We start from the raw sequence: 16260 nt of genomic DNA, 5'->3' as shown, positions 1-16260 counted from the left end.
ACCTCCAGCGAGGCTTTACCGCCAGCCATCAGAGGGTGCACTCTGTGGAGCGGTCCCTCCCCAGGTCTTGGTCAGTCAGAAAAGCCAATGTCCTGAGGATGTTTCCAAAACAAGGCCCTGAGCACTGGGATATGGATTAGGCTGCCAGAAGAGTTCAACTGGAACAAACACCTCTCAGGGATGGTCTAGCTCAGGGGTGGGCAAACTGCGGCCCGGGGGCCTCATCCTACCCTTTAGACATTTTAATCTGGCCCTTGAGCTTCCAACAGGGAGTGGGGTTTGGGGCTTGCCTGGCTCCATGCGGCTCCCGGAAACAGCAGCCTGTCCCAGCCCTAGCTCCTAGGTGGAGGCACAGCCAGGCGGCTCCGCATGCTGCCCCTGCCCCAGGTGCCACCCCCACAGCTCCCATTGGCTGGGAACCATGGCCAATGGGAGCTGCAGGGGCACTGCCTGCAGTCGGGGAGCATGCCGAGCCGCCTGGCTGCACCTCCACATAAGAGCCAGAGGGGGAACATGCTGCTGCTTCTGGGAGCTGCTTGAGTAAGTGCCGCCTGGAGCATGCACCCGACACCCTACTGCACACCAACCCCCTGCCCCAGCCCTGATCCCCCTCACGCCCTCCAAACCCCTCAGGCCCAGCCTGGAGCACCCTTCTGCACCCCCAACCCCTCATCCCCAGCCCCACCCCAGAGCTCGCACCGCCAGCCAGAGCCTGCACCCCAAACCCCTGCCCCAGCCTGGAGCCCACTCCCACACCCTGAACTCCTCATTTCTGGCCCCATCACAGAGCTCACACCCCCAGCCAGAGCCCTCACCCCCTCCTGCACTCCAACCCCCCATTTCGTGAGCATTCATGGCCCGCCATACAATTTCCATACCCAGATGTGGCCCTCGGGCCAAAAAGTTTGCCCACCCGTGGTTTAGCTAATACTTAGTCTTGCCTTGGGTGCAGGGGATCCTTCCAGTCCTACACTTCTATGATTCTATGAAGAGTTGCTGGATTTTCAGGGCCAGATATTTAGGTGGTGTAAATCAGCATCGCTCCACTGACTGCAATGCAGCCACACCAATTTATTCAAGCTGAGGAGCTGTCCTTCAGTTCTGATTCCTCTCTGAAGAGATGAACTACAGAGAGGCTCCTGCAATGGTTGAATTTAGCATGGCATTTCCCATCCTAAGTCTAGGAGGCCCCACAAATACCATGCACAGTCCAATATGGTGGAGTAAGTGGTCCCGTTTGTGGTGGTTACTAGGGCTCAGGGAAGCTACAAAGACACAGAGTTAGCTTAGCTCAAGGCAAGTCATTTGACAGCCCGGGCAGAGCTATGGAATGGAGTGGATAGTAGAAGGGTTGACTGCACACTGGACCATAAAGCAGAGAAGGATTTTGGCATCTGATCTCTTCCCCCCAAGACAGTAATTCTGTCTTGGAGTGGAAGAGCCCAGCCTGGTCCTCGAGTCAAACTGGCAACCCCCCAGCTCTCTGAGCTTATGGTGGCAGATAGCACACTTGGATCCATTTGGCTGCTGCTTGTCATAGCCGTTCGTGGCAGAAGGCTGGAGCGGAGCTGCTCAGTGGAGCACTGAACCCACACAGATCTGGGAATGGCAAAGTGGCTTTTTAACAGCTCACCTATGAGCACTGAAAACAAGCGACAGTTAAACCATCAGGTTCAGAGTAATTCCATTCCAAGCCCAAGTCAAACTGGCTGTCAGGGGCCCACAACCTGCTCCAAGTTAATACCTGCTGAGGGTAACAGAGAAACACAAAGGATTTGGGGGTCTAGAGGTGGCAGCAATGGCTGAGCTATGGAGGAGACACCTTGCTGTACGTCAGCCCCAGAGTTGGAGGCTGCCTGGGCTGTGTCCTGCTAGAATGAAACGTTCTTCCAGTCCTGAGAGCAGGATGAAGTGGCCGCTGATGCCAACCCCCATCAATAGGTGGGATCAACCTAAGCAGAAACTGTAAAGTTTTGGCCACATCAATAATGTTCCATGGCAGAAGGTCAAGGGCATACAGTGCTCTGACCTTGCCACAACTTTTATGACAAAGCTTCCTCTAAGGAGTTTGAGGTGCAAGTGGTGTTCTCGTCCATCCTCCCCATGGAAGGAAAAGGTCTGGGTAGAGACCGTCGAATCGTGGAAGTCAACGAATGGCTACGCAGGTGGTGTCGGAGAGAAGGCTTTGGATTCTTTCACCATTGGATGGTGTTCCAAGAAGGAGGAGTGCTAGGCAGAGACGGGCTCCACCTAACGAAGAGAGGGAAGAGCATCTTCGCAAGCAGGCTGGCTAACTTAGTGAGGAGGGCTTTAAACTAGGTTCACCAGGGGAAGGAGACCAAAGCCCTGAGGTAAGTGGTGAAGTGGGATACTGGGATGAAGCATGAGCAGGAGCGTGTGAGAGGGGAGGGCTCCTGCCTCATACTGAGAAAGAGGGACGATCAGCGAGTTATCTCAAGTGCCTATACACAAATGCACGAAGCCTGGGAAACAAGCAGGGAGAACCGGAAGTCCTGGCACAGTCAAGGAATTATGATGTGTTTGGAATAACAGAGACTTGGTGGGATAACTCACATGACTGGAGTACTGTCATGGATGGATATAAACTGTTCAGGAAGGACAGGCAGGGCAGAAAAGGTGGGAGAGTTGCATTGTATATAAGAGAGCAGTATAACTGCTCAGAGCTCTGATATGAAACTGCAGAAAAATCTGAGAGTCTCTGGATTAAGTTCAGAAGTGTGAGCAACAAGGGTGATGTCATGGTGGGAGTCTGCTATAGACCACCGGACCAGGGGGATGAGGTGGACGAGGCTTTCTTCCGGCAACTAACGGAAGTTACTAGATCGCAGGCCCTGGTTCTCATGGGAGACTTCAATCACCCTGATATCTGCTGGGAGAGCAATACAGCTGTGCACAGACAATCCAGAAAGTTTTTGGAACGTGTAGGGGACAATTTCCTGGTCCAAGTGCTGGAGGAACCAACTAGGGGCAGAGCTCTTCTCGACCTGCTGCTCACAAACCTGGAAGAATTAGTAGGGGAAGCAAAAGTGGCTGAGAACCTGGGAGGCAGCGACCATGAGATGATTGAGTTCAGGATCCTGACACAGGAAAGAAAGGAGAGCAGCAGAATATGGACCCTGGACTTCAGAAAAGCAGACTTTGACTCCCTCAGGGAACTGATGGGCAGATCCCCTGGGAGAATAACATGAAGGGGAAAGGAGTCCAGGAGAGCTGGCTGTATTTTAAAGAATCCTTATTAAGGTTACAGGGACCCGATGTGTAGAAAGAATAGTAAATATGGCAGGCGACCAGCTCAGCTTAACAGTGAAATCCTTGCTGATCTTAAACACAAAAAAGAAGCTTATAAGAAGTGGAAGACTGGATAAATGACCAGGGAAGAGTATAAAAATATTGCTCAGGCATGCAGGAGTGAAATCAGGAAGGCCAAATCACAACTGGAGTTGCAGCTCGTAAGAGATGTTAAGAGTAACAAGAAGGGTTTCTTCAGGTATGTTAGCAACAAGAAGAAAGCCAAGGAAAGCGTGGGCCCCTTACTGAATGAGGGAGGCAACCTAGTGACAGAGGATGTGGAAAAAGCTAATGTACTCAATGCTTTTTTTGCCTCTGTCTTCACGAACAAGGTCAGCTCCCAGGCTGCTGCACTGGGCAGCACAGCATTGGGAGGATGTGACAAGCCCTCTGTGGAGAAAGAAGTGGTTCAGGACTATTTAGAAAAGCTGGACGAGCACAAATCCATGGGGCCGGACAAGTTGCATCCGAGAGTGCTAAAGGAGTTGGCGGATGTGATTGCAGAGCCATTGGCCATTATCTTTGAAAACTCGTGGTGATCGGGGGAAGTCCCGGAAGACTGGAAAAAGGCTAATGTAGTGCCCATCTTTAAAAAAGGGAAGGAGGAGGATCCAGGGAACTACAGGCCAGTCAGTCTCACCTCAGTCTCTGGAAAAATCATGGAGCAGGTCCTCAAGGAATCAATTCTGAAGCACTTAGAGGAGAGGAAAGTGATCAGGAACAGTCAGCATGGATTCACCAAGGGCAAGTCATGCCTGACTAATCTAATTGCCTTCTATGACGAGATAACTGGCTCTGTGGATGAGGGGAAAGCAGTGGATGTGTTGTTCCTTGACTTTACCACAGCTTTTGACACAGTCTCCCACAGTATTCTTGCCAGCAAGTTAAAGAAGGATGGGCTGGATGAATGGACTATAAGGTGGATAGAAAGCTGGCTAGATTGTCAGGCTCAACGGGTAGTGATCAATGGCTCCATGTCTAGTTGGCAGTGGAGTGTCCCAAGGGTCGGTCCTTGGGCCGGTTTTGTTCAATATCTTCATTAATGATCTGGAGGATGGTATGGATTGCACCCTCAGCAAGTTTGCAGATGACACTAAACTGGGAGGAGAGGCAGATACCCTAGAGGGTAGGGATAGGATACAGAGGGCCGTAGACAAATTTGAGGATTGGGCCAAAAGAAATCTGATGAGGTTCAACAAGGATAAGTGCAGAGTCTTGCACTTAGGACGGAAGAATCCCATGCACCGCTACAGACTAGGGACCAAATGGCTCGGCAGCAGTTCTGCAGAAAAGGACCTAGGGGTTACAGTGGACGAGAAGCTGGATATGAGTCAACAGTGTGCCACTGTTGCCAAGAAGGCCAATGGCATTTTGGGCTGTATAAGTAGGGCATTGCCAGCAGATTGAGGGACGTGATCGTTCCCCTCTATTCGACACTGGTGAGGCCTCATCTGGAGCACTGTGTCCAGTTTTGGGCCCCACACTACAAGAAGGATGTGGAAAAATTGGAAAGAGTCCAGCGGAGGGCAACAAAAATGATTAGGGGACTGGAATACATGAGTTATGAGGAGAGGCTGAGGGAACTGGGATTGTTTAGTCTGCGAAAGAGAAGAATGAGGGGGGATTTGATAGTTGCTTTCAACTACCTGAAAGGGGGTTCCAAAGAGGATGGCTCTAGACTGTTCTCAGTGGTAGCAGATGACAGAACAAGGAGTAATGGTCTCAAGTTGCAGTGGGGGAGGTTTAGGTTGGATATTAGGAAAAACTTTTTCACTAGGAGGGTGGTGAAGCACTGGAATGCGTGACTTAGGGAGGTGGTGGAATCTTCTTTCTTGGAAGTTTTTAAGGTCAGTCATGACAAAGCCCTGGCTGGGATGATTTAGTTGGGGATTGGTTCTGCTTTGAGCAGGGGGTTGGACTAGATGAACTCCTGAGGTCCCTTCCAACCCTGATATTCTATTATTCTATTCTATGATTCTATGATTCCCTTCCCACCGCAACTCACCTCATCTCTGCCCTTCCCCACCAGCTCCCTGCTGTCTGGGACAGCTGCAGTTGCCATCCATGTGCTAGCTACTCCTCCAGATCCCACCCGTGCCTACCCAGCTGCCCTATGAATTAGACCCCAAGTCTATTCTTACCGGTCTGGATAGATCAGGGGTGGGCAAACTTTTTGGCCTGAGGGATGCATCTGGGTATGGAAATTGTATGGTTGGCCATGAATGCCCAGTGGGGGAGGTGGACTCTATGGGGTGTAGCATGGGAGGGCTCTATAAGGGATGTTACCAATGTGGGAGGATGACAAGGGGTATGGCGCCGGTGTGATTGTGTGTGGGACTATACAGGGGCGGTAACAGGGACTCCTCAGGGCCCTGCCGGCAGTGACACCAAGGCAGCCGTACCAGGGACCGTCAGAGGCAGAAGCACCCTAGCTTCTGGGCAGTTCTGAGGCTCTCGAGGGTGGGGCCGTAGGAGACCAGGAGGGAATTGGGCACGCTGCTGCGTGGGTGGCAGGGGGGTTCTGATCCTGGAAACAGCACGGTGAAGTCGCGCCTGCGCAATGTGGCTCTGCGTGCCGGAAGATGGTGCTCATCAAGGGAATTGTGAGGCTGGGGAGTGCCGGGCAGGCAGAGCAGGGCAAGCCCCCAACCCTGCTTCCCAGCAGGAGCTTGAGAGCATAAGAACATCTGATGGGCCAAAAGCGGCCCAAGGGCCATAGTTTGCCCACCCCGGGATAGATTCTGCTCCCATTTCAGAGCCGAGAAACCTGCCCTGGTAACGGGACTTGCTAGAAGTATCACTTGGGTTGATCTAGATTTACCGGGGTGTAACTGCCTGCAGCCTCAGGGCTGCGATTGCAATGGAATTTCTCTGCATTTACCATAGTAGATTTTGGCCCACTGGCTTCATAAGGAATTACTCTGATTTACACCAGCTGTAACTGAGTGCAGGATCTGGCCACTCCGTGGGGTTCCCCTGGATTTACCTGGCTCTAACCTGACGGTTGTATTTGACTGTCCCGACTGAAATATTTTGGCCTTACTTCTGAGGCACCCACTGCTTCCAGCTGTGGCTCCCCACCCCAGACCTATTCCCACGTGCCTCCTGGTGCTGGCAACACTGACTCAGCCCATTTCGAAGGGCCCTTCCTGCTTAGTCGCCACTGAATGAGGCAGCAGCCAGTGGCAAGGCGGCTGGTTCCAGGAGACCGTGAAACAACACACACAGAAGGCCAAGATGACCAGGTGATTATAGTCATCTCAACTTTTGGGCAGCCAGTTTGCGACACCTTGAAAGGACCGGATTTCCGGGAAGGGCTGAGAACTAGCCCTCTGAAAATCAGATGCCTTTAACGTACCTTGTTGTGGGCACCCAAAAAGACTGAGGCACTCAAAATCACTTGGCCACTTCAGAAAACCTTGGCAGGATAGCTTAGGCTGGGTGTGAACACTGGACAGGAGCAGCCGTTATGCCCCTGCAAAATGTTACCCAACCTGGATTCCCCCATTCCCACATCTGCTCTGGGAACACACACAAATAAAATAGGACACTCAGGAAGTTGGCATCCATTAGCAAACATCAAACTCATGATTACAACGGAGACAGGAAATGACACAACTCGCTTTAGTGTCTTCACTCCAACGTGGCTTGTGTCTCCACAGAGGCTAAAGCCTGCAGATGACCTTCTGGGTGCCTCTGAAAAGCTGCTTAGACTTAAAATAAAATTAAAAAAACCCAACTACGGTTGTTTCCATAAATCCTTTGTAACCATCACTGAGAAACAGGCTGGAATTACTCTTTTTTCCCTTCCCACTTTGCCTCTTCTTTCGCCTTGATCTGCTCTGTGCGTTGAATGTGTCCACAGGTGTCCACGGGTGAAGTCCCCTTGCTCGCCCTTGTATGTTTCACAGTCCTGGCTGTCATGGAGGCATCACTGTGGTAATGGAGCAAGTGCTGGCAACCAACCTGTATAAGCTCTGTCTCCTGATGTGAGTGGAAAGAGGGCCTGGGAGATGGAGAGCAGGAGGATGAAGATCTAACATGGCCGACATTGCCCCACGTTCTGCCTTTTGTTTTTCATTATTGTATTTTTTTGATTCTGACCATTATTATTTTTCCCCCTCTCGCCAGTTGCACTAGCTCAAAGTCTGAGTGCAAAATGCATGTTTGGCGTGAACCCTAAACAGACATTTGCTTTCCATCTTCCGGGCACGATGCTATCTTGTCTCCAGTGATTCCAGGTATTCCAGTGCTATGTCGTAGCAGAAATGATACTGCTCCTTTAAGAAGAAGAAAAAAAGAAATGCGTGAAGAGCTGAAGTAAAGAGCTGCCCAGCATAAGCCACTTGTACTGCGCAAGAGGTTTTATTGGTCTTAGAAGCCTATGAATAGAGCAGAGCAGGAACCAGACTTTGCAGTTTCACAATTTTGAAATTTCTGTGGCTCCAAAATAGAAGGAAAACAAGAAATTTCTAAATTTCCTGCAAAATGAAATTTTGGGGAAAAAAATGCTTCAGGTCTATCGAAATCTTCTGTTCCAATTTTGACTTTTCCCCATTAATTAATTCTATTATATTACTTAAAAAATTAAATGAAAGGTCAATTCAAAATGGAGAATCAAAATGTTCTGTTTTCAATAGGTTCAAACGTGATACTTCAACCTTATAGAAATGCTTTTTTCCATTTTTCTTCCCCAAAGAATGTTCATCATTGGTGACACATTTCCACAAAACATTTCATGTTTGACAAAACTGGTATTTTCCAATGGGAAAACATTCCTTCCGAGCCTTTCCAACCAGCTCTGCGTATGCTGTGCGCTCTCAGCTATGAACTACCTACCTACATAGATCTAGATAGTGCTTTTGGGGAACACTCTCGTAACATTACTATAGGTGCTGGACCTAGGGGTGCTGGGGGTGCTTCTGCACCCTCTGGCTTGAAGGGGTTTCCATCATATACAGGGGTTACAGTTTGGTTCAAGCTTCTCAGCACCCCACTATAGAAATTGTTCCAGCCCCCCTGAACATTACCTGTTCATGAAAAAATAAATGCATTTGAAACTGGTAAAAGGTGCCTGGGGACAGACCTGGGGACTAAGGTCCTGGATTATCCAGCCTGGGCAATGGAAGCACAAGCATCCTACAAATAATCTGATCAATGCAGCTTAACCCTGACTCAGAAGACCTATATCTAGGGAAGAAAGGCGAATTCAGTCTCCTCAGTCCATTCATTTCTCAGCCTCCCCACCAAGACTGCCAACAAGGGAGCCAATTAATGCCAATTGTGGGGGGGCCATGTTGCCACATGGAATTGGTTTCTCATTAGTGTCAATGGCAGCCCCCACCTGAGACAGGACGAGACACTAGGTCAGCCAGGCGCGGGGGTCTCTGCTGCATCTCCTACACATCTGAGCACACCCTTCCATGTACAAAGCAGGTGACTGCATGTGCCAACGGATGGGTGCATATATAAGCCCCACTAAGGCAGCTTAAGGGCCCGATCCTGGAAAACTGGCGTTGGGGAGTCTTACCGTTCACATTCAAGGAAGTGAGCCTGAAACAAACTGCTCCCTACAGCAAAGACTTACAACCTTCCTCTCAGTGCAATGGCTTGGATGCCTGCACCGTGAGCACAGCTGAGTCATTACAGCTCCCTTGGTACAGGTACAGTTAATTGTTGCCTGCACCAGTCTGGGTTTAGTGGGAGCAATTAAAGTACCCTTGTCTGCATATATTTTGTGGCCACGACTTAGGTCCTGTGTGAAAATTTCCCCTGGCTAGAATTGCTACCCTGTGCATTGATTTTTCTATATTTAGAAGATATACAGGATCTTATTTTCCCATTAGAGGAAGGGCTAAAAATAATGAGTTCCTCTGAATGGGAGGATTTGTATATATTTATTTAGCTAGGCCCTAAAGTTTACAAGTATCATTCTGCCCTGGACATCTTGCACTCTAAGAGCACGGTCGTGCATGAATGCGCCAAGTAAGGCATCAACCCATGGCGATAGAGCAGCCCTGGTGCCTTTAACAGAACGAGCCCTTTTTCCGCTAGCAGAGCATGTGTCCATCGACTTCTCTGGTTCCCAACCCCATTAGGGACTCATCACTCAATCAGAGGGCGTCAGAGCTTGAATCATAGAATCATAGAGTATCAGGGTTGGAAGGGACCTCAGGAGGTCATCTAGTCCAACCCCCTGCTCAAAACAGGACCAACCCCAACTAAATCATCCCAGCCAGGGCTTTGTCAAGCTGGGCCTTAAAAACCTCTAAGGACGGAGATTCCACCACCTCCCTAGGTAACCCATTCCAGTGCTTCACCACCCTCCTAGTGAAATAGTTTTTCCTAATATCCAACCTAAACCTCCCCCACTGCAACTTGAGACCATTACTCTTGTTCTGTCATCTGCCACCACTGAGAACAGCCGAGCTCCATCCTCTTTGGAGCCCCCCTTCAGGTATTTGAAGGCTGCTATCAAATCCCCTCTCACTCTTCTCTTCTGCAGACTAAATAACCCCAGTTCCCTCAGTCTCTCCTCGTAAGTCATATATCCCGGCCCCCTAATACTTTTTGTTGCCCTCCGCTGGACTCTCTCCAATTTGTCCACATCCCTTCTGTAGTGGGGGGACCAAAACTGGACGCAATACATCACAAGCAGATGATAGCTGTGACTTCGGGAGGGGGATGAGCCTCAGGATGCTCTCAGAGCAACGAGGATCCTGTTTGCATGCAATTTCCTTTGCAAACACAAAGACAGGAGGGGGCACAAAATCCCATGCACAGGAAATCTATCTATCTATCTTTGGATGAGCTATTACCAGTAGGAGAGTGAGTTTGTGTGTGTGTTTTTTGGAGGGGGGTGAGAGAATCTGGATTTGTGCAGGAAATGGCCCACCTTGATTATCATGCACATTGTGTAGAGAGTTGTCACTTTGGATGGGCTATTACCAGCAGGAGAGTGAGTTTGTGTGTGGGGGGGTGGAGGGTGAGAAAACCTGGATTTGTGCTGGAAATGGCCCACCTGATGATCACTTTAGATAAGCTATTACCAGCAGGACAGTGGGGTGGGAGGAGGTATTGTTTTATGATCTCTGTATGTATATAAAGTCTGCTGCAGTTTCCACGGTATGCATCAGATGAAGTGAGCTGTAGCTCACGAAAGCTCATGCTCAAATAAATTGGTTAGTCTCTAAGGTGCCACAAGTCCTCCTTTTCTTTATGTGAGAGTGCTAAGTGCTTCTAAAGCAGAATCCACCAGTGAGCTCTATGGGAAGCATCAGTGGGCCTACAAAAAGAATTAAATTAGCCGTGTGGAGGGGTGGGTACCACTAGGCTGGCCCAGGTATGGGGGGGTCTTAGAATCATAGACTTTCAGGGTTGGAAGGAACCTCAGGAGGTCATCTAGTCCAACCCCCTGCTCAAAGCAGGACCAACCCCCAATTTTTGGCCCAAATCCCTAAATGGCCCCCTCAAGGATTGAACTCACAACCCTGGGTTTAGCAGGCCAATGCTCAAACCACTGAGCTATTCCTCCCTCCTTGAGAGGGAGGGGGGTCTAGGGGAAGGAAATCAAAGAGAGGAGGCAGCCACAGAGATTAAAACCACAGAATGCTTTTGGATTAAGGAAAGGGATTGTTTCCTTTTATAATAATGTAAAAATAAACCCCCACAGGCAGCCAGCGGGGGGGGGGGGGAAAAGCCCACCAGGATCCGCAGCTGGTCTGAAGTGGAGCAGACCCCCTGACTTCAGAGAGGCTACCCCCATTTACCCCAGTGGGAGATCTGGCCCACAGTGGCTCCATGAGATTCAGTTTCCTGGAGTAGACATTTCAGGTTCATTTAAGGCTGGGAAAAGATTGTGTTCTGATCCGAAATGCTGCTTTTTGGTAATACCTTTGCAATTTAGCCCAATGGGCTTGACGACTTCATGCCTGTCAACTGCACCTTTTTATTACTTATTCTCCCCCCGCCCAATCATGGTTTAATTCCTAATGCAAAGCACATCCCTCCCAAAGCCATTTCAGTTTTAAAGCAAGGGATTTTATAATCCAGGCAATGCAAACACGCTAGCCACCTTGCTTTGAAAAACACAACGAACCACTTGGATTCCTCTCACAAAGTGATAAAACCCCCAGCTTGACCCCTATGTAGCTCTCACCCCAACCAGCTGTAGGTAGGTTGGCAACTGTCTAATGGCACAAAACCGAACACCCCTTCCCTGAGGCCCTGCCCCTGCTCGCTCAATTTCCCCCATCCTCACTCACTTTCACCAGGCTGGGGCAGGGGATTGGGGTGCAGGAGGGGGGTAAGGCCGGGGATGAGGGGTTTGGGGTGTGGGAGAGGGCTCTGGCTGGGGTAGGGGGTTGGGGTGAGGCGGGGGGTGAGGACTCCAGCTGGGGGTGCAGGCTCTGGGTGGGGCTGGGGATGAGGGGTTTAGGATGCAGGAGGGGGCTCCGGGCTGGGGCCGAGGGTTTGGAGGGGGTGCGGTTCTGGCTGGGGCTGTGGGCTCTGGGCTGGGGCCAGGGATGAGGGATCTGGGGTGCAGGAGGGGGCTCTGGGCTGGGGCAGGGGGTTGGGGTGTGTGGGGGGGTGCAGGCTCTGGGAGGGAGTTTGGGTGTGGGAGGGGCTCCAGGCTGGGGGTGCGGGCTCTGGGGTGGGGCCCGGGATGAGGGATCTGGGGTGCAGGAGGGGGCTCTGGGCTGGGGCAGGAGGTTGGGGTGTGGGAGGGGGTGCGGGGTCCTGGTGGCACTTACCGCAGCTCCCAAGTCCCTGCAGACCCTAGGCGCATGGGTGGCCAGGGAGGCTCCGCGTGCTGCCCTCGCGCCCGCAGGTTCCCGGCCAATGACAGCTGCGGAGCTGGCCCTCAGGGCGGGGGCAGGGCATGGAGCCTCCCTGGCCACCCATGCATCTAGGGGCCACAGGGACCTGGCGGCCGCTTCCGAGAACCACACGGAGCTAGGACAGGTAAGGAGCCTGCCTTAGTCCTGGGCCCCCGCTGACCGGACTTTTAATGGCCCGGTCAGTACCCTTTTCGACCCTTGCAGCAAGGTCACGCTGGTGGGGCATGCAATGCACTCTTCAAAATGGCATCCTCCATGTCTAACACTGAACAAACACACATCTGGTTTTATAACAGTACCAGACAAGGGCAAACCATTTAAAAACAGGACTCTCTTGCTTAAAACTGGACCAATGGCCTGCAATTCAACAGGGCCAAAGAAAACCTCCAAGAATGCAGTTGTTGTGGAGGACAAGACTTACCTTGGCTGCTCTTTACTCTGTAGTGAACCGGGTACGGTGAAGGTGAGAAACTGAGGGGACTGGCTAGAGACAAGCAAATCATGGCCGAGTGCTAGCTCAAGGGTGTCTACTCTGCTGTGGCCAGAGGTGTGGCCACAGCCCGTGTAGACACACCCAAGCCGTCTTGGAGCTGGCTAGTGCCAATAACAGCAGTGAGGCTGCAGCAGCACGGGACCTGGACAAGTCTGCCTGGGACCCTGGATACGTACTGGAGTGGCTAACCCCCACGGCCGCAGCTTCACTGCTGTTGTGACTGGAGCTAGCTCGGGTATGTCTACATGGGCCAAAGCCACATCTCTGGTTGCTAAGGTTGCCAACTGTCTAATCACACAAACCCAAACACCCTTGCCCCGCCCCTGCACCAAGGACCCATCCCTGCACCTTCTCCGAGGCCCCACCCCGGTCACTCCATTTCCCCTCCTTCCATCACTCACTCTCCCCCACCCTCACTTGCTTTCACTGGGCTGGGGCAGGGGGTTAGGGTGCGGGCTTTGGAGTATGGGTGGGGGCTGAGCCTGGGGAAGGGGGTTGGGGTGCACGAGGGGGCTCTGGGCTGGGGGTTGGGGTGTAGGAGGGGGTGCGGGCTCTGGGAGGGAGTTTGGGTGCAGGAGGGGACTCAGGGCTGGGGCAGGGGATTGGGGTGCAGGAGGGGGTTTGGGGTGCTGGCTGTGGGATGGGGCTCAGGACTGGGGCAGAGGGTTGGGGTGTGGAAAGGAGTGAGGGCTCTGGCCAGGAGGTGCTTACCTCGGGTGGCTCCTGGTTGACGGTGCAGTGGGGCTAAGGCAGACTCCCTGTCTGCCCTGGCCCCGCGCTGCTCCCAAAAATGGCCGGCACATACCTATGGCCCCTGGGGAGGACAGGGGGTTCCGCGCACTGCCTCTCCTTGCAGGCACCACCCCCAAAGCTCCCATTGGCCATAGTTCCCGGCCAATGGGAACTGCGGAGTTGGTGCTGAGGGCAGGGGCAATGCGCAGAGATGCTTTGCCACCTCGCCCGCCCACTAGGGCCCACAGGGATGTGCTCTGTGAAGTGTTCCCCTCCTAACCTACAGCCAGTCACACCGAAACCACCAGTGCCCTCCTTAGAGCAGCTTTAAACCCACCAAGCTGATCCCCGTCACAGAATTCGGAGCTAAGGATTCCAGCAGGGGAAAGGCCCCAGGTGTGTATGTGGTACATACCTGCACCACCTCCCAGGGTAATACATCCTGCATGGCTTTGTATGAGAGCCCAGACAGTGGGATATGGATGTCAAGGGCACAAAACCCCATGGCCACGTGCTGCTCGTCTTACTCCACCCCACCTTCACCCAGCCTGCTCAGGTCACACGGCACTCTCAGCAATGTCTGCTGAGGACTGGACGGCAGAAGGGAGGCCTCTGCCTGCCGCCCAGCCACACCACAGACTGGCAGAAAAAAAGGATCCACAAAGGGCACAGGAGAGATCTGGAAAGAGACCAATGGTCAGGCTGGAGAGGGGAAGAGCTATGGTGAAGCCTGGTTGTTGTGTGAGTTGTAGCCCAATGCCAACAACAAAGTTCTTAGGGTTGAAGGCCAGAAGGGACCATAAGAACATCTAGTCTGACCTCCTGTATTGAAAAGGCCACTCCATTTCACCCATCTACCCCTGCGTTGAGCCCAATCACTTGGGTTTGGCTAAAGCATCTTCCAGAAAGGCATCGGGTCTTGATTTGCAGACATCAAACGATGGAGAATCCACCACTTCCTTTGGGAGTCTGTGCCAGTGGTTGATCACCCTCACTGTTAAAAAAATTGTACCTTACTTCTAAATGGAATTTGTCTGGCTTCAGTTTCCACCCATTGGTTCTTGTTCTGCCCTTCTCGGCTAGATTAACGAGCCCTGTAATATTGGTATTTGCTCCCTGAGAAGGTCCTGATATGCGGTAAAGTCCCCTCTCAATCTTCTCTTTGATAAACTAAACAGGTTGAGCTCTCACTGTCAGGCATTTTTCCAGACCTCAAATCATTTTGGTGGCTCTTTTTTGCACTCCCCCCTTCAAATTTTCCACACCCTTTTAAAACTGTGGACACTAGAAATGTATGCAGTTTCCAGCATCGGAGTTGCCAATGCCATGTGCAGATATAAAATCACTGCCCTACTCCTACACGTCCAAGGATCGCATCAGCCTTTTTTGCCACAGCATTGCACTGAGAGCTCACGGTGAGTTACTTATGACCCCCTCAACCCTTTGCAGTCACTGCTTTTCGGATACAGCCACCCATTCTGTAGGTGCAGCTGGCGTTCCTTGTTCCAGATGGCCAACTTTACATCTGGCTGAATTAAAACACATTTTGTTTGAACAGGCCCAGTTTACCAAGCAATTCAGATCGCTCTGTAGGACTGCCTGTCCTCAACTTTGCTTATTGCTCTGCTTATCTTTGCATCATCCGCAAATTTTATCAGCAGTGATTTCGCTTGATCACTCCCCACTGACAGCTACGTCTTGAGATCTGTCAATTAGCCAGTTCTTACTCCATTTAACATATGCTTTATTGACATTGGATAGTGCTAATTTTTCAATCAGAACATCAATGTGGGGGGAGGGCTACCTCAGTGGTTTGAGCATTGGCCTGTTAAACCCAGGGTTGTGAGTTCAATCCTTGAGGGGGCCATTTAGGGATCTGGGGCAAAAATTGGAGATTGGTCCTACTTTGAGCAGGCGGTTAGACTAGATGACCTCCTGAGGTCCCTTCCAACCCTGATATTCTATGATTCTAGAGTAAGTCAAAGGCCATATAAGAGTCTAAGTACATTACATCTATGCAGTTACCTTCATCAATCAAACTCATAATCACCTCAAAGAATGAAACCAAGACCTATTTTCCATAAAACCATATTGGCTGGTATTAATTATATTCCTCTCCTTTAATTCTTTATTAACTGAATCCCGTATCAATTTTTCCATTATTTTGCCTGGGACTGATGTCAAGCTAGTCAGTCTACAGCTATCCGGGTCATTCCATTTGCTCGTTTTGAATATTGGCACATTAGCACTCTTCCAGGTTTCTGGAGCTTCCCCGGTATTCCCAGACTTATTTAAAATTAACATCAGATATCTCCTGATCCAACTCTTTTAGGACTCTTGGGTGAAAGTTATCCAAGCCTGCTTCTTTAAAAATGTTTATCCCTAGCAGATGTCTTTCAACATCCTTCTTGGTTACCAATGGACTGGAAATCATTCTCCTCCCCGAGACATCATTTTCATGTGCCAAAAACACATCAACATGCTTCTTTCTGAATACAGAACAGAAATATTTACTGAACACATCTGCCTTTTCTGCATCATGATTAACAGTTTTACCATCTCCATCTAGTAATGGGCCTAAATCATTGTTAGGATTTCTTTTGTTCCTACACAGGAGTAGTTAGGTTGTCTTTAGCATGTGGTGTGTACGCAATGGGTTCTGGTGCTTGGAGATAGAAAAGGCAAGGCCACCACAGGCAAACGCAACCCACTGCAGGCCCTGTTGTCCCTGGCAGGATGTGAGTGACTCTTCCCACTGAAGTGTAGAGGAGTCCCTCGTATCCCGCCCAGGAGACGGGTGGGCAGAGAACTGAGCCCCAGTGTCCTATGTGGATCTGTCACAGCAAGGCCTTCATGGGTGTGGCTCTCATTGGAGCACTGCAGGTG

At 51.0% G+C, this 16260-nt stretch overlaps 1 protein-coding gene across 8 annotated transcripts in view; it reads right to left on the bottom strand.

The window, feature by feature from the left end:
- Window positions 1-6857: 6857 nt before the first annotated feature.
- PTPRU (protein tyrosine phosphatase receptor type U) overlaps window positions 6858-16260 on the bottom strand; it is a 324255-nt gene continuing 314852 nt past the window's right edge. For all 8 annotated transcript variants that reach the window (XM_084652205.1, XM_084652207.1, XM_084652208.1 and 5 more), the window contains one exon: window positions 6858-7589. In XM_084652205.1, the coding sequence (XP_084508331.1) occupies window positions 7527-7589 (63 nt within the window). In that variant the 3' untranslated portion in view covers window positions 6858-7526. The remainder of the gene's footprint in view (window positions 7590-16260) is intronic.

The sequence above is a fragment of the Lepidochelys olivacea genome (genome assembly GCF_965140295.1).
Source record: "Lepidochelys olivacea isolate rLepOli2 genome assembly, chromosome: 19".
Classification (NCBI taxonomy): domain Eukaryota; kingdom Metazoa; phylum Chordata; order Testudines; family Cheloniidae; genus Lepidochelys; species Lepidochelys olivacea.
The sequence above is the reverse complement of the archived record's forward strand: the minus strand, read 5'-3'. Positions and strand labels throughout refer to the sequence as shown.